Source organism: Mobula hypostoma, chromosome 25 (genome assembly GCF_963921235.1).
Source record: "Mobula hypostoma chromosome 25, sMobHyp1.1, whole genome shotgun sequence".
Taxonomy (NCBI): domain Eukaryota; kingdom Metazoa; phylum Chordata; class Chondrichthyes; order Myliobatiformes; family Myliobatidae; genus Mobula; species Mobula hypostoma.
Window position 1 is genome coordinate 14,360,508 of NC_086121.1, and position 19,369 is coordinate 14,379,876.

Consider the following 19,369-nt stretch of genomic DNA (forward strand, 5'->3'; position numbering starts at 1 on the left):
CATCATCAAAGGGGTCTGTGGAGCAGAGGTTAGAAACCCCTGGTCTGAGCCTTAACCTTTCACGTACCTACACAAGTGCCTTCCAAATGCACATGCCTGAACAACTTGCCCTGGTGGCTCACTCGGTACCCACCGTGGGAAAAAATTTTAAGGTGAATGAACGACAGTAAAAAAGTTTAGTGGAACTTGCGCAGTACCATATTCTGCCACATTTTCATACACTTTAACAACCGTTATATTTCAGAATCTGTGGACAGACTTGGAAAGTTTCCAGAAAATCTGCCCAAGCAGGCATTATTCCAACAGTGCCTCTGATAAGCCATTCAGCCATGAACATGATCGTGATAAGACTCAAATCCCTCACTGTGATCTAGAGCCACTGGAGACAATCAAGAACAGGGGTTCCCAACCTTGGGTCCACAAACCCCTTGCTTAATGGTATTGGTCAATGGCATTAAAAAGATTGGGTGCCCATGATCTAGAAGATGATGTTCCCGACCCTTCACTTTCAAACGCCGAGGGTAAATGCTGGTTCTGTACTGCTGCTCCAGGAATATTTGTCTTCCTCAGTTCCACCTGTCACATACTTTCTGTCTGAAGGTCCCAATTTTACACACCTACAAGGGAGCTCTAAGAATAAAAGACCACCACCACTGGACAGGAGGTATAGGAATCTTCGGTCCCAAAGCACCAGGTTCAGGTACAGTTGCTACTCTCCAACCATCAGACTCCTGCAACTGGCGCATACAACCTACAGACTCACTTTCAAGGAGTCTACAACTCGAGTTCTCGGTATTTATCTATTTTATTATCATTTGCATAATGTCTGCTTTTGAATATTGGTTGCTTGCCTTTGTGTAGTTTTTCATAAACTCTATTGTATTTCTTTATTTCCTGTAAACGGTTCAAGTGAAAGAATCTCTAGGTAATACATGGCTGCATACATATGACGAGGGAAACTGAAACACTGAAGTGAATGCCAAAAGTGAGCACCGACTGCCTGCTTCTGGATCGCTCTGCCATGAGAGAGGGGAGCGCCCGCCCTGTGCCCGGAGAACATTGCCCAGGTTTTCTGCATTTTGGATGTGGACTTGGACTATAGACTTTCCCCCCCCCAATATTATAATATTTTATATTGTGATTTTTTTTTCTGCGGGGGAGTAGGATTTGGGGGCTGACGTGCCTGTTCTGTTTTGTTCATTGGGAGGAGGGATTTAGGGGCCTATGTGCCTGCCCAGTTTCTCTTTATTTTTTCTGTGAGGGAGGGGGAATTTGGGGGGGTGGGGGGGTTGATGATTGTGCTGCCTTTCTTTCTTGGTTTCATGGCTACCTAGAGGAGAAGAATTTTAGAGTTATATACCTGGATTATAAATGAACATTTGAACCATTGATATATGCATTTAGACTTACTTTGACTCTGTAAAGAAGACTGTTGTGATCTTTGTCCTATTTTCCTTACAAAGTTAACAGACCATAAGTTCAGGAGTATTGGCATAGTGTCAGCTCACTGTGCCTATGCTGGCAGCCAAATACTTACCTATTTTACCTACTTCCTATCTGTTTACCAGCACCTAGCCATGCATGCCTTGGCATTACAGGTGTTCACTTAAATGTTGTGAGAGTATCTGTCCCCATCATTCTCTCTCTCTCTCTCTCTTGTTTTATGGCGGTTGACACCCAGCTTAACGGTGCATTACCGCCACTCCATCATTCTCCTCCCCTCCACTGAGCACATCCGCATGGAACACTGTCACAGGAAAGCAGCATCCATCACCAGGGACCCCAATGCTCCCTTCTTGCCCCAGTCATCAGGGCTCACACTACCAGGGTCAGAAAGTTACTGCTCCTCAACCATCAGGCTTCTGAAACGGTGGGGGTAACTTTAACTTCACTTGCCCCATCACTAAACTGTTCCCACAACCAACAGATTCACTCTCAAGGACTCTTCATCTCATGTTCTCAATATTTATTGCTTATATTTATTTATTTATGTTCTCTTTTGTATTTGCACATTGGTTGTTTGTCCTTTTGGGTGCAGTCTTTCATTGTTTCTAATATGGTTCCAGGACTTACTGAGTATGCCCTCAAGAAAACAAATCTCAGGGTTGTATGTGATGACATATCTGTACTTTGAAATGCATTCCAGATTTTAACCATCCTTTGGGTAAAAAAAATCTCCAAAAGCCCTATCCTTAAGTTAACCAGAGTGCACAAGTTTACAAACTCCTCTGTTAAGGTGAAAAGTTTCTCACTATACAGTATGGCCCATCTGGGTCCTCTGTAATTCTGCAAGCATCAGTCAGGTCCCCCTTGGTCACCAAAGACAACCTGACTGATGCTTACAAAATCTGAGGAAAACAGTCTATCAAATCCTTCCTCATAGCTCCCTCTCTGGCAACATCTCCTCTGCATCATCTCCTTTGGAATCAAGTCCTTCCTGAAAGGAGGTGACTAGAACTCTGCACAATACTCCAGTTGTCGCTTAACTAATGCTTAATTCAATTCTACTATAACATCTGCGCTCTAATTTTCTATCCCACAGCCAATGAGGTATGGCATGCCTGCTTACACTGCTGTCTTGAGGGATTCTTTGGACATTATGTCAAGATCCCTGCTTCTCAAGGATCCTACGATTCAGTGTGCACATCCTAGCCTTTAGAAGACTCAATAATGAATCAATTCACAAGTTCCAGAATGAAATCCCACCAGCCTACCCTTTGCCCGTTACCAACTCACCAACGTTGTTCTGCTGAAGACTATATTTCTCACAATCAACAGAATTACTAATCTTCACATTAACTGAAAATTTATAAACCATAGCCAGTATGATGACATCCAGATCTTTGATATACTGTATATAATAAACAGCAACAGTCCAGGACCAGTAACATGACTCCAATGCAACAATTTAAGCACTAACCACCACTGTCAAATTCCTATTATCAGGTCCTTGATCAATTACAGCTCACTGTTCTACACCATCATTCCCTCAATACTAATCAATAAGCTTCGAAACTTGGACCCCTGCAACAGGATTCTCGACTTCCTCTTTGCAAGACCACAGTCAGTGGAGATCGGTAATAACACCTCCTCCTCACTATCAACACAGTAATGTGCTCTACTCTACTCTCTCTACACTCATGACTACGAGGCTAAAAACTGTTCAAACTTGCTGGTGGCACAACTGCTGTTGGCAGAATCTCAGATGGAAACTAAGAGGCAGACAAAAGAGAGGCTGGCTAGCTGAGGGGGTTTGCAGGAACAACCTCACACTCAACATCAGCAAGGCCAAGGAACTGATTGTGGACCTCAAGAAGCGGAAGTTGGAAAGATGCACACCAGTCCTCATTCAGAGATCAGCAGTGGAAAAGATGAGCAGCTTTAAGTTCCTGAACTTCATTTCAGAGGGTCTATTCTGGGCCCAATACATTGATATCAGGACAAAGGTACACCAGTGGCTCTAATTTGTGAGGAGTTTGAGGAGATTTGAAATGTCACTGATGACTCTTACAATTTTTTTAATATAAATGTACAGCGGAGGGCATTCTGAATGATTGTATCCCAATCTGATATGGAGGCACAGGATCAGAAGAGGCTGCAGAGGGTTGTAGATTAAACCAGCTCTATCAAAGGTACTACCTTCACCACTACTGAGGACATCCTCGAGAGCTACTGCCTCAAGGCAACATCTATCATTAAGGACCCTCACTATTTAGGACTAGCTCCGTTCTCAAAACTACCACCAGGGAGGAGGTACAAGAGTTTGAAGACCCACACTCAACAGCTTAGGAACAGTGTCTTACCCTCTGCCATCAGGTTTCTGAACAGTCCTTAAATATTACTTCATTTTTTTTTAATATCTTACACTATTTATAGGTCTTTATCTCTTTGCACAAATCTCATGTCATATGTCAGTGATAATAATTCTGATTCAATTTGTCAAATTGTTCTGGATCCTGTGGACTTTCTTTTGAAATTTTCTTTAAAATTCTTGGGTTTTTTCACCCTGCTCACATCATTGCATCTTCATTTTAATGCTGGTAGACTTTCACAGGTTTTATATGGAAATAATTCATTTCCTTACAAACATCCCTTCGGTGATTGTTAAGCGTCTCACAGTACAATTGTTCTTACCTCACTTCTCTGTTCTCAGTCTGAAGGTGAAACTATGGTTAAGATTTAAAAACCCTTCCTTAGATCACCTGACATTTTCAGAAGACAATTAACACAAATGGTATATTCAACCAGAAAGCAATACATTGGGGGAAAAAGCAGCTGAGTATCAAGTACAGAAACTAATTAGGAAGGCTAACGTAATGTGACAGTGCTACGTTCATTCCACACTAACAAATGAGGAAGTGTTGCAAAAAGTCAGAATAAGAAGAGAGCTGTTTTCATCATTGAATTTCTGGGACAGGTACTGAGAAAAGAGAAGTTCAAACATTTTGTAGTGATGGATAAAAATGATGGAAGAAAAAGTCGAGGTCGACAGCACATGACATTCATGAGTTACATCAAGGGACGGAAGAGCTTATTAGAACTTAAATGTTAAAGACAGATGATTGCCCACATCATTCAACATAACACATAATGATGAAGGTGAATAGAATGTTGGATTTTATTGCAAGAGATGTGCAATCTCAAAGCAGGAAGGTTTCAATCCACGTCAAAGCAGGTATGTTTTCATGTAATGTCAAAGTGGGCATGTTTCGATGCAACTTTACAAGACACTGGTGAGATCACACCTGGAGTACAGCATACAATTTTGGTCTCCATTTAAAAGAAAGAAAACACATAATTGCATTGGAAGTAGTGCAGAAAAAATTTACTTGATTGACTCCAAGGAAGAAGTGGTATATATATATATAAATAAAAGGTTGAGCCCAACCTGCTCAACCTTGGAATAGTCATACATTGGAGTACGGAAGAATGAGAGGATACTCTCATTTAAACATACAAGATTCCGTGAGAGATTAACAAGGTGAATGCTGTGAGGGTGTTTCCCCTTGTCTGGGCATCTCATCCAGGAGGGAATCTTTTCAGAATAATGTGTTATTTAATTCAGACAGAGAGTAGTTGAATCTTGAAGATTCCCTTGTCTGAAGAGGTACAGTAATACTTAACAAATACACACTGTGAATGACAGACATTTAAGGCTCAAGGGCGTTAGGAGGTAAGGATAATGAGTGGGAAATTGGTGTCAAGGCCAAGTTTGGATTAAGGAGCAAACTGATGTGGTTGACTGACTTACTGTTCAAATTCAACCTGCACATAATGCTTACTTTCACTCCAGGTTTGCTGTCAGACAGGAGGGCCACACCCAAAAGTCGGGCCCAGTTCTGATCACTAAACTGAATGAGACCAAACCCAGGACTTCCCGGTTCCAATTCTCATTGAGGTACTTTGTAGATACCAAATCATAATGATCAATCTGGTTTTAACAGTCACACATTGACTCATCCCACCCCTCACCACTGTAAAGCTTCTGTACTCTGCACCATCTCTCAAGTCTTCGTTTCACTTACATGAGTAACGTGGTTGCATGAAGTCTGGCTGAAGTATGCTTCTCCAACCGTTTGTTGCGGTAGTGCCTGGCCGATGCCAGATGCTCTAAAATGCGATCCCTCCGAGCACTCATGGGAATCTCACAGGATTTACAGTACAAAATCTCCACCAAATCCCTCTCCCCACCTTCCTTCTGCTCGACAACATGTCTTTTCACTGACAGATCACAAAATTCAGCCGCATAATCATGCAGTGATTTTTTCTTCCTTCCCATACTGGAGATAGTATTCCCTTTCTTAATGTCCGGCTGTATTCTCTATTCCTAGTTCTGACCAACTTTTTTTCTTCCACTAACTCTCAATCATCTTAAATATGACAGCTTTAAACTTTCTCGGGATGTTTTTTGTTATTTTCTGCATAAATTGTATTCTTGGTATTTATAACTACTCCAAATGTTTATTATCAGATTTTGTAGATCTGCATCTGCTACCCTCCACCTGTTATCTCAAACTTATTTCCTTTAACCTCCCATTGACTAATTTAATATATTAAGTGCTTATTCCACTACATGCTCCCTCTTTGTGTGTGTGGTTCTTCAGCTTCTTTTCAGTCTGAATTTTCTATATTCAATTGACTCTCCTTGTGTCTCTCCTGCCTTTGTTCCTTTCCCTGCAACAATAATCTTCCTTTCACAAAGTGTCTTTCTGTGACTATTCCTCTACTCAGTTATTCTGGAGTTTGTGTTTGTTCATGTATTTCAGCATTCATTCTTCCCTGAAATTTGCATTAGCCCTTCTCCACTCTATAAATCCCCCCCTTCTGTACTTGTATTTCTCTCATCAGCTCTGGCTATCCTCACTCTCTGATACTCAATACTTCCTCCCCATTCGATTTATTACAATCTCTTGCAAATCTGTTGTTTGCACTTTGCAATCTTCTCTTACTTATCTTCAACAGATCTTCCTGTATTAATCTTCTGTTTACATCTTACTTCTCTCCTGACGTATCACTCTTTTTATCCCTTCTGTATTTTCTCCCTCCTTCCCCCTTATTGTGATTTCAGTAATACCCGATGCCTATCCCTCCCTTCTGCTGATGTCCATTTCAATTTCCTTCAATTTTTACCAGATCACATCCTGTGCTTTTTTTTCCCGTTTCCCACCTGTTACTACTGGCTCTCTTCTCCCTCTTTCCGACGCTCCAATCCCTTCCCTGTTTAACTTTTCCTATACCTGACGTTGATGTGTTCTCTCACTCCCCCTCTTCCCTCAGGAGCTGACTTCTCCCGTTGCTTCTTGCAGCCTCTCTTATTCCTGTCTCTCTCGGTTATTTGTTTTATTTCGCCCTCTCCGCAGGGTAAATCCGCTATTTCTCTACGCTGCTCCTGGACTCTCTGAAAACTCAGCCCTCGTCCTACCTCCAATTTTCTGCTGCCCCGCCACCAGCAAATCAAGAAGAAGCAGCTAAAGCCCTCAGTGACTCCTGTTACCCGTCCGCCAGTTTCTCCGCTGAAACACAAATCATCGGGTCGCCAAAAGCTGATCAATCCCCTCTACTTGCTCCCGGATGTAAATCCAACCACAGGAAACAGAACTGAGCGCCCAGCTGCGGCACCGCTGATCGAGTAGGACTGGTCTGCCCTCCAACACGGAAGGTTACGGCCACCTAGCGGCGGGGAGGACTAGTCTGCCCTCTTACACGGAAGGTTACGGCCACCTAGCGGCTGGGAGGACTGGTCTGCCCTCTAACACGGAAGGTTACGGCCACCTGACAGATGGAGGGGAGGAGGGGAGGAGGGGAGGAGGGGAGGAAGGGAGGGTTGAGAATTGGTCTGTCCGCTACAGCCACCTATCGGATGGGAACTGACCTCCACTACAGGGTATTACAGCCACCTCTCAGTGGGAGGACCAGCGTGCACTCTGTACTAACAGAATTACTGTACTATTAACCCTCTAACCTCTTCTCATACCTGCCTATACCCTTCCTTCTTCCCTTTCTCCTATGGTCCACTCTCCTCTCCTTTGGAGATTCCTTCTCTACCTTTCCTACCCACCTGGCTTCACTTATCACCTTCTAACTATAATCCTTCCCCCCCCCCCAACCTTTTACCCTTCCTTTCGAGTCCTAAAGAAGTGTCTCGGACCGAAACGTTGACTGGTTACTTATTTCCATAGATGCTGCCTAACCTGCTGAGTTCCTCCAGTGTGTTACCCTGGATTTCCAGAATCTGCAGAATCTCTTGTGCACAGTGGGTGGGAAGACTGGTCAGCCCGCCACACGGGAGATTGCGGCCACCACCTGGCTAGATAGGAGGATCGATCAGCACTCTACACGGGAGACCGCAGCCACCTATCGGGTGGGATGACCGTTCCCGAAGTCCGCACTGAAGGGAGGACCAGTTTTGCCCTCCACGCTGAAGAGAAAATACAGCTAGCTCAGCGACTGAGGACGCGTCTGTGCCTCCCACGCCGAAGACGGAGAGCTGCGCCACCTGTCAATAAAGGAGTGTGGCTGCTGTCGGAGCAGCAGGCAAAGAGGAGGTGACCAATTGCGCAGAGTGCACTGCAGTCCCCGGCGGGCAAAGGGACCAGCTGTCCGCACACGGCTCATCGGGGTGATCATTCAACTTGTCCAATAAAAGGCAGCGTGCCATCTCTGTCCTGCGATTTTTAGGCTGCGGACATGGCAAAATCTAGGCCGTAGGTTTTCAGATTACGAAAGGAGATTAGCTGAAAATTATTCCCATTGTCCCTGTGCTATTTTGGTACGACTCGTCTCAGAAATGTGGTCATATTGCACACCACTTGGATCCTTTGGAAATCCCTACTATTTAAATTGTGCTGAATATGTTTATATGTCTTAGATAGTTATAAATAGGCCTATCGCCGAAATGCGGTTGCAGTTTTAAAATGAGAAAACAATTGTTTTTGCTAATCATTGTGGCATTTTTCGTCCATCCTAATTGTTCTTGAGAAAGCTGGTGGCGAGTCGCTTCTTGTTTTGCAGTGGTGCGTGACTGAGTGTAATTCCGCGATACCTTTGGTCGGAGAATTTCAGGATTTAGATCCATTGAGGAATTACGTATTATATTTTCAATAAACAAGGGACTGCAGATACTGTAAATCTGGAGCAACACCCAAAGGCGCTGGAGGAGTCCAGCGGGTCAAACAGCATCTACTTAAGGAAACTACTTAAGGACAATCAGCATGTTCCTTAGACCCAGTCCGAAGTTCCGATCCGCCATGTTTCTCCAGAGTTTTGTGAGTTGTATTTCAAGTCAGGATGGCGTGACATCCAGCCCGTATTCCACTGCTTCGGATTTTTTAACAAACTAAACTGTATTCATAATTTAAAAATAGAATAAACTTCACAAACAAGATAGATTTTACAGACGCTGGAAATCCGAGCAACACACACGAAATGCTGGAGGAACTCAGCAGGCCAGGCGGCATCTATGGAAAAGAAAAGTACAATCAGCGTTTCGGCCAGGACGTCACTAAGGGTCTCGGCTGGAAACATCGACTGTACTTTTTTCCATAGATGTTGCCTGCTCTGCTGAGTTCCACCAGAATAAACTGTTCAATGCCTTTTCATTCTTTACATTCACGGTCAATACTATGAATGTAAACTCTTCTGTTCCATTTATACGCATCAATAACACTGCTGCCACATACGGCTACAATAATAATTGGGAGGCTTCCTCTGCTTCTGAAGCATTTTTCGTTCTGGGTGGTTGGATGGAGCTACTGAGGAATCCTCCCGTTGCCGTCGTGTATTTTGTAGCTGATCTGTGTATTGTGCCAAAGACGGAATGAAAATTGACGGTGTTGGATTCTGTGCCACTTAATCTGTACGTTTTTTTTCCCGAATAGAGTCGAGCTTCGTGAATGTTGTTAAAGTTATGTACAGCCGAGCAAATGGAGTGTATTCCATCACATTCCCGGCTTCTGCTTTGTAAATGCCAGGAGACTTTGCCTGCTCTGTGGCGTCAGTTCAAAGGTTATAAAACAGCTGTGATGTTACTAGACTGGTTGAGCAGCCAGTCGTCTCAGATAGCAAACAAGGAAAATAAACTTTTCCTTACAAGTTTTTTTAAACGCTTACATTGTGCCATTTAAAGATTGAAATGTACGACCACAGTTAAGTTAAAGTGTAATACTAAAATAAGAAATATATTTTTAAATCAATCCAGTTTATCGTCAATCCATTCCATGATAAGCAAGGAAGTCACAATTCACCGACCTTTCAGGAATTTTATAAGACTTACAGGGCAGAGTGTTTGCTATGCGGTAATTGTGTATGCCGTTGAAAATATGACAATTTAGTTTTTAAAAGTGTGACTGTCGTGTGAAAGTACCGTAAGTTTATGAAAATTGAACTTCCTGTCCTAGAGGAGAAGGTTACAAAACAGTGCAAGGTTGTGATTTCTTAATAAATTACATGGGCGTGGAAACTTTACAGTTGATAATTCACTTTAGGGTGTCATAATAGTGTGCTGATGATTTCATCATTTTAAGATTCAGGCATTCGACATCGAGTATGCCCTTCATTGAGTCTATCTAAATGTTCATAGGATGAGGGGAAAAGATTGCCAATTGAATAGAAAATTGTTTTGGCACAAAAAGGCATTACTCTTCATTGGGAACTACATAACTTTCTGCAGCAGCATCCAAGTTTGTCTCACGGGGAATTTGTGAATGCCCTTTCCTGCTCTTAGTGTTATTTAGTCATCAACTTTGATAAGAGGATTGTAAACAGGTGACAACAGTTGCCAATCCAAGACGAATGCCCAAAAGGAATTCAATTAACTAAAGAATTGTATTATAAACAGAAGAGATTCTGCAGATGCTGTAAATTCAGGGCAACACATACAAAATGCTGGAGAAACTCCACAGGTCAGAGAGCATCAATGGAAATTAATGCTGCCTGACCTGCTGAGTTCCTCCAGCATTTTGTGCTTGTTGCTAAATAATTGTACTTCTGCCTTTGATAAGAAAAAAATAGAATCCCTATTTTATAATAGGGATTTCTAATTAATGGCTGCCAACATATCAACATCAAGTAATTTCAAAACATCCTTTTTCTGAGAATGTGAAAACTGTTTGGGAGAAAGACAAAAATCTTCCTGACATTTTTTTTTGTTGAAGAGATTAGCTTAGATCTTGGAGTCAAGTTAAAAAATGTGGCAACCATGCTTTATCTGATGTGATTATTGTGGTAATTACATATCACACAAATATGCTGCAGGAATGGGTCCAGTATCATAGTGATTAAATCGTTGGATTACTATACAAAAGGAAGAGTAGGAGTTTACTTCTTGTTATTGTGATATAGATTTAGATAATTAAACAAATCTGAAATGGAAAGCTGGTGTCAGCAATGGTGAATTTAACACTACTAATTTGTATGAAAAGCCAGCTGGTTAACTCGTGCCCATTAGGAAATGCAATCTACATCCTTACCTGGTCTGGTTTAGGTCATGTTTTACTTATTCATTCACACAGATCAGATATCACTACCCAGCTGAAATTTATTGCTCATGCCATCATACTTCCTGGACCCAGTCATTGCTTGGTGGTAGATGGTTGTGGTGTATGGGGGTTGGGGGCACAGTTAAAAGTCAATTGCCTCAGCAGGTCTGGAGTAGGTAAGGATGCCATATGTTCTTCTGAAGGGATGATAGTGAATCAAATGGGATTTCACAGAAATCCAGTAAAATGCAGAGCTGTGGACACAGCATGTCACGAACACCAGCCTACCCTCCATGGACTCTATCTACATTTCTCGCAGTCTCAGTAAAGCAGCCAACATGAACAAAGACCCCACCCACCTCAGAAATTCTCTCTTCTACACCCCTCTACCCCCAAATTCAGCAGAAGACACAAAAACATGTAACAACGGGCTTAGGGATAGACTCCTGACCTCATAATCTACTTCATTATAACTTGTTCCTCATTATCTACCTGTACTGCACTTTCTCTGAAACTCTAACACTTTATTCTACATTCTGATGTTGTTTTACCTTGTACACTGTTGTCAATACACTTTTGTAATGGATTGATCTGTATCAATAGTATGCAAGACAAGTATTTCACTGACCCCTTCCAATCAACATTGGCCAGCTCCTCTTTCATGCCTTTGTAATTTTCTTTACTCCACTGTTATACTGTTACATCAACAAAATGCTGGAGGAACTCAGCAGGTCAGGAAGCACTTATGGAAAAGAGAAAACAGTTGACGTTTCAGGATGAGACCCTTCCTCAGGACGCATTCATTACATAACTCCCAAAGCAGAATTACCATTCTTCTAGTAGACTCAAACACAAGCTGCTGCAGAAAGCCATTTTATAGGCATTCTACAAATTACCTTCTTGGGATCCAGCACCAATCTGATTTTCTCAATCTACCTGCATATTGAAATCCCCTATGACCATCAAAACATTGCCCTTTTCACATGCAATTTCTATCTCCCATTGTAATTTGAAGCCCATATCCTGGCTATTGCTTGGAGGCCTGTATATAACTCCCATCAAGGTCTTTTTACCCTTGCAGTTTCTTAACTCTACCCACAAGCATCTTATGTCACCTCTTTCTAAGGATTTGATTTCATTTATACCAATGGAACCATCCAACTTCCTCTGCCTACCGGCTTATCCTTTCAATACAAGGTCTATCCTTGGATGTTAAGCTCCCAGCTGTGATCTTCCTTCAGCCACAACTTAGAGATGCCCACATCATACCTACCGATCTCTAACTGCTCATATATATGTTCTTTAGGGTTGTTTAGGGCAGAGGTGTGGTAAAGATAAGCTCCCAATGGCATGCGTATCAAATAGCCTCTGACAACCAAGTCCAGCTCCTGGTCTTCATGTGTGGCTTAGCCACTAAGCCCAACCGAACGGTTTCTACTGACAGGAGGATGGGCAAAGGCTGGCTACTGGAGCCTTAACCAGTTGCTTTGGGCTGATGGGTCTTGTCAGCTGCAGTTGGCAGCTGATTTAGGAGAAGGAAACCTTGGATCTCAAACTTCCACTGCCTTGCGGCTATACCCACTCACGAGGAAGGCTTCAGGAGTAAACCCCGAGGGAAAATCCAGAGCTGGAGCCCCTAAGGCAATCCTATGTTGATGTTGAGTTCAACAGTGACTGGCAACTCCCGCAACACCGCTGGTGCCAAACTGTATCAGTCTCTGCCATTCCTTTGGATTCACCAGTTTTGTGGAGAGGGAGAACTTGTTGCATGTGCAACAGCTTGCTCTCCATATTGTACTGCTCTGACTTGCATATCGCATAGAGAGCTAGGTCGCAACTTTATGGTCGACCCTGACTAGCAGAGGGCCTAATGGCGTAATATATACATATATATCATTATATTTGTTTTTCATGTGGTGGGTGGCGATACATCTCTACCAAAGGAGATGTAAGGCACTCCTTCCCTCTGCTAACCTGCTTAGGTCCTGGATCAGGGTCACATGAAGCCATGGGAGTAGGTGGTGGATGGTCATATGAGCAGATGGTGCATATCATAAGTCCTGGTTATGCGACCACTGACATCAGGCAGACAATCTCCGAAGAGTATTGATAATGGCTGGGGTCACCCGTCATATAAGATGGCATGCCCTGGGTGTTGGGGGTCCTTAACAATAGATGTCGCCATTTTGAGGCAATGTCTTTTGAAGACATCCTCAATGCTGGGGAGGCTGGATGGTGATGATTTTAAATGATCGTAATCTTCCCCCCAAGTAATGCCAAACCTTGCTCACCTTATCAAGAACTGCTTGAACTTAACACCAGTTGGATTGTACTAACAGTGAATCCTATCACCCATCATCAGCTGCTCCTTTTATTTAAAACTATCTTCCAATTACTACTCTATTCTAGGAAGTTAAATCACTCACCATACTTTGCAAACAGGAAATTGCTCTATATTCATATTTCTCAGTAACTGGAGAACAAAGGCAGCCCTTTGACAGTTTTGTTGGGAATCTGCATAGATGCCCACAGTGACTTCAGCTTGCTGTGCCAAGTTGATTTGCTCTTTGAGAGCTGCCACTGGGTTTTCCTCACTTTTCCTGAACAGGTTAAGCAGATTTAAACTGAGGATGTGAATTTGAAGTGAAGCATGAAACAATTTTTTGTGATTTCTGTCCAAATGGCAGTCACTGAGACAAACAGTTGTTATTCCTCGATTTTTTTTAAACATGTTCATGAACTGTATGTTTTTGATATTTATTCATAACATCCCAAGATGACTGCACCCATATAAGCTCAGCAATACACTTGCAGACCAAAGAACTAATGTGGCAGAGAATGGGGCCATGCTTTCCATCTTCAGGTTTTAGATACAAATACATAATAATACATAATTGGTGTCTCTTGAGCATGTCTGAATGCTTTTATGCATTGAGTTGCTGCCACATAACTTGCTGATTAATAAGGTGTGCAGCTGTACCTAATAAATGGTCTCTGAGTGTATCTGTTACTTATGAAGATGCCATTCATGAACTTTCAACTTTGAACATTAGTAATACTGTGGCAAGTCCTCACATTTGTGCTGCATAACAACTGCAATTTTGTAATGAAAATTTATCAGTTTACTCACTAGGTTACTAAAAACGATGAAATTGCTTCTTTAAAAGTCATCTTTTTTCTAAGAAATTTAATTTTCAAATGATACCATAAGTATTTATACTATTCTTTGATAATCACAATTTGCCTTGCAGCTTTCATTAAAATCTTTATTTGAAAATTTCAACAGCTCCCAAGAGGCCAGAATGGAAATATAATTTCCACATCCTTCACATTAACCTTTGTATAAACCTTGAAGTAAATGACAAGAAAAGCTTTTTTTTCTCTGCCAGCTTTTCCAAGTTTCTACTCATCTTCTGCCAATTCAGTTACAGTAAGAGAACAGAGAATCACTAAAGAAATTTTCTTCTTGGCTGTTAGAGAATGTAAACATTTTAGTAATTAATAGCTGTCAGAGAGACATATTTGTTGTGTTAGAGAATGAGGAGCCAGTATGTGTCAGCACATAGAAGAAGCATTTTTGTCGAAGTTAGAAAATTGTGGATTTAGATCCCATCCAGAGACTTAAGCACAAAGATCTAGCCTGAATATCTGGGTCAGCACCAATGAGGGACCCACTTGAATAAAGTGCTATCTTGAATAAAGTTTGGCAGGAGGTAGGTGGTGGAAAATTGGGCCAGGTGTTTGAGTGAGTGAGGACTCAATGTCTGGAAGTCTGAGTCCACCGGACCGGAGATGACCTGTCCTAGGGTTGGAGAAGTAAGTGTGTGTGTAAAATGGGGATTTGTTTTGCTGTTGTTGCCCTATTTTGTTGTTTTCTGTGTTGATTTGACAAGCATTATGGGCTGCTGCTTTGGCACCAGATGTGTGGCAACACTTGTCGGCTGCCCTCAGCACGCCATTAGACTGTGATCGTTAACATAAACAATGTATGTTTCGATGTACAGGTGATAAATAAATGAATCTGAATCTGAACTCCAGTCTGAGTTACGTGTGTGTCCAGCAATGTGTGAGCATTAATATCCATGCAATAGAGCCCAATTTCCAGTTGTCTTTGTTCCCTTTGAAACTGAATCAAGGCCTTGCCTATTCAGATTTGAGTGGTACTTTTATGTAGCAACTATCACATGGGTAACCACCCATGGGTAACCTCCACTCTACAATATGAACTTCAGGACCTAGAATGTGAGGATCCTCATGGTCAATCCCAGAGGCAAATCTGAACCCATCTGCTCCATCTGTGGAAGAGTCTGCGATTCCCACATCAACATCATTAGTCAGTTCATGAGACACAAACCGGAGTGCAAAGAAGTAATCCTGAATCCCAAGATGTATTTCCCAAGGAAAAAACACCTTAATACAAACTCTAGTCTGGCTTCTTGGGCAAATGAATCTGAGATCCTATGACAATTTAGAAACACATCTTGAAAAATATTTCCCCCTCCACCAAGAATGCAATGAAAGATTATCTGGTCGTAATCAATATTTTGCTCTGTTCAAACCGATGATAGGGTTTACAAAAGGTATAAAGTGAATGAGGAAATGAAATAAATTAGCATTTGTAGAATAATAGGTCTGAATGCAAATAAAGCACAGAACCAAATCACGTTTATCTCAAGTTTTTGAAAGGGGTGCCTAACTATTCTTCTCTAAAGTTGTACCATATCTCCTTGCTCCCATATTCCATGGTAAAAATAATGAAATGAAGTATTCCATATGCTTCATCGACTTATTCTACTTGTACTGACATTTTCAGAGATCAATGGACCTGTACTTCAAGATCCCTCAGCTCGTCACCACTCTGCCATTTACTGTATATATCATCCCATGATTTGATCTTTAAAAGTGCATTGTTACAGAATTAAGTCCAATCTGCCATTGCTCTTTCCAGTTGATCAACATCAAGCTTTAGCTTGAGACACTCATCTTCTGTTACCAAGCAAACTTTCGACCATTTTACCAAATTTGTTTGGATCCCATGGGACTGAATCTTTTGAACTACTTCCCCATATTGGATTCAGCCAAAAGCCTTTTTGAAGCCCATGTAGGAAACATTAATCTTCCGAAGGTTGCTCAATCTTCTTGGAAAGTGGAGGCACTACTGTGCCTCCTTGTTCAGGGAGCTGATATTAAGGGACCAGGTAAGGTCATCTATGAATTGAACTCCCAGGAACATGGTGCACTTAACTCTTTCTACAGAGGAGTCATGTATTCACGGAGGGGGATGGTTCATCAGCACCTTCCTGAAGTCCACAATGATTTCCTTTGCCTTCTCCAAGTTCAGGCTTTGATTGTTCTTCTCACATTAATTCACCAGCCACTCCACTTCCTCTATATACTCCATCTCGTCATTGTTCCTGATAAGGCCATCCACTGTTGCGTCATCTGCAAACTTGATGACACAGTTCAAGCTGGATTCTGGGACACAGTCATGAGTCAGCAGTGTGAATGGCAATGGGCTGAGCACACAGCCTCAGGGAGAGCCAGTGCTCAGCATAATGGGATGAGAAATGTTGCTGCCCACATGGACTGACTGTGGCCTTAAGCCCAACTAATAATTCTGCGTCAAATGTACACCGTAGGTACCTTGTACCCTAAGCCCATAGGGTGACATGCACTTCCCCAAAAATGTAACTCGCGTCACGGCGATGCAGACAGCAACAACTGTGATTGGTCCGCTTGGTAGCATCGCATTTCCAGTTGCTTTTCTCCACCATATCTGTACACTGATGCGAAATAAATGGTCGGAGACGATGAACCAAATCGTCAAATCTACCTGCTGACGGCCGAAAATATTTTAAATGCATTTCCTCGTCCATGTCTCTCATGAAGAAACTCAACACAGTGGCATAGAAACCCCACCGCCAACCTAGCATTTTGGCAGTGAATTACAGAGCGATGCAGACACAACTACACATGCTCGCTACAGCGTAGGGATACGCAAAAGTATAAATCAGGCCTGCGGCATAGACTACGGCTTAGCCTGTATGCACAAGTATAAATCAGCCCTTACTGTTAAGAAGTCCAGTATCCAAATGTAGTGGGAGGTTCTGAAACCCAAGAGGACGGTTTCTGGGGTATGATGGTGTTGAACGCTGAACTGAAGTCTATAAACAGCAGTCAGGCATACGAGACCCCATTTTCCAGGTGGGACAGGGCAGAGGCTATTAGCCACTGGGAGATCCTGCTTTCTCTGGCGGACAGAGCATAGGTGTTCACATCTTTCCCTCCTCCCCCTCTTTCTGCCTTCCGCAGGGATTGCTCCCTACGTGACTCCCTTGTCCATTCGTCCGTCCCCCCCATCCCTTCCCACAGAACTCCCTCCCAGCACTTATCCTTGTAAGCGGAACAAGTGCTACACCTGCCCTTACACTTCCTCCCTCACCACCATTCAGGGCCCCAGACAGTCCTTCCAGGTGAGGCGACACTTCACCTGTGAGTTAGCTGGTGTGATATACTGCGTCCGGTGCTCCAGGTGCGGCCTTCTATATATTGGTGAGACCTGACGCAGACTGGGAGACCGTTTTGCTGAACACCTACACTCTGTCCACCAAAGAAAGCAGGATCTCCCAGTGGCCACACATTTTAATTCCACGTCCCATTCCCATTCTGATATGTCAATCCATGGCCTCCTCTACTGTCAAGATGAAGCCACACTCAGGTTGGAGGAACAACACCTTATATTCCGTCTGGGCAGCCTCCAACCTGATGGCATGAACATCGATCTCTCTAACTTCTGTTAATGCCCCTCCTCCCTTTCTTACCTCATCCATTATTTATTATTTTTCCTTTTTTTTTTGTCTCTCTGTCCCTCTCAGAATAGCTCCTTGCCTGCTCTCCATCTTCCTCTGGGTCTCCCCTCCCCCTTTCTTTCTCCCTAGGCCTCCCATCCCATGATCCTCTCCCTTCTCCAGCCCTGTATCCCTTTTGCCAATCAACTTTACAGCTCTTAGCTTCATCCCTCCCCCTCCTGTCTTCTCCTATCATTTCAGATCTCCCCCTCCCACTTCCAAATCTCTTACTAGCTCTTCCTTCAGTTAGTCCTGACGAAGCGTCTCGGCCAGAAACGTCGACTGTACTTCTTCCTATAGATGCTGCCCGGCCTGCTGTGTTCCACCAGCATTTTGTGTGTGTCCCATAGCACAATGTTCCTTCCACCATGCTTTACAATAGGGATGGTGTTACCAAGCCGATGTGCAGTATTGGATTTATGCCACATGTAAAACTTATCATTGAGGCCAAATAGTTCCACTTTAGTCTTATCCACTTCTTTACAATATCTTCTAAGTGATACTTTGCAAAGTCTTTATTTGCAAAGATATGCTGGGATTTTTTAATCCAGGTCTTATTCCTACCACTCTTCCATTAGTGCCCTTAGATTGTGGAGCCATGAACTTCATCTCTAGTTGCAGCCACCGACTTCTGCAGTTCACTCAGTGACTGTTGGCGTCATGGTAGCCTCTCTTGCAAGTGCCATTCTTCTCTGGTGACTAAGTTTAGAGGGGTGGCTTGACTTGGGCAGTGTGATTGTGGTTTCGTTTTTTTTCCCCACTTTTTCAAAATGAACTGCACTGAGCTCTGAGGTACAGCATGTTCAGTGCCTTTGAGATGGTCTTATGCCTTTCCCCATATTTATGCTTCTCTATTATCATATTCCTGACTTGTCCTGGATGCTCTTGTTTTCATTTTGGTTTGGTCTGTTGAATATCTACCATACTGTTGCACTTTACAGAGTAAAGGGGTATCTATTCTTATAAATTCTTCGAAAACAGGTGACCCACCAATTTTCTACTTCAACAATTTGGGTGAGGTGGTAAGGTAATACTACACATTTCACCTGGGGAAAACTAGCAAAGTAACTTAAAAATGGAATGAAGACTTTTTCAGGCTCACAATTTTGGTTTTTAATTTTTAGTTAATTGTTGACATGTTTTGAAAATTTTCTTTTGATTTGATATGATGCACTTGTTTTGTAGATTAGCTCAAAATCTTTCTTCAATATATTTTAAATTTAGAAAATGAGGCAGGAAAATGTGAAAATAGTTGTGGCGGGCTACATGCTTTTTCTAGGCATTAATGTGGAAAAATATGAAGTCATCCATATTGGTGGAAAAAAATGAGAGAGTATTTTTAAGTGGTGTTGCTGTCTGAAAGTTGTGGAAACACTAAATTAATATTCACGTACAGAAGCTATCAGGAAGTATTCCAACAGGACTTCTATGCAGAACTAAATACGTCTTACTGAATTATGTAGTTCCCCATTGAGACTGCATGTTGAATATTGAATACGGGCCTGGCATCCCTATCTAAGGGACTTATAATTCATGTAAGGTCTT

General features: G+C 42.5%; 1 protein-coding gene across 2 annotated transcripts in view; it reads right to left on the minus strand.

Moving 5' to 3' along the window:
• The window catches only part of LOC134337770 (myo-inositol 2-dehydrogenase-like), a 47,985-nt gene extending 39,902 nt beyond the window's left edge, over positions 1 to 8,083 (minus strand). The window contains exon 1 of one of the 2 annotated variants that reach the window (XM_063033002.1): positions 7,692 to 8,083. Coding sequence is in view for 1 of the 2 variants with exons in the window: in XM_063033001.1 (XP_062889071.1) it covers positions 5,526 to 5,779 (254 nt within the window). In the remaining variant the exon portion in view is untranslated. Of the gene's footprint in view, positions 1 to 5,525; positions 7,279 to 7,691 lie in introns of those variants that run through there. The other variant, XM_063033001.1, reaches the window with a different exon arrangement.
• Positions 8,084 to 19,369: the final 11,286 nt, after the last annotated feature.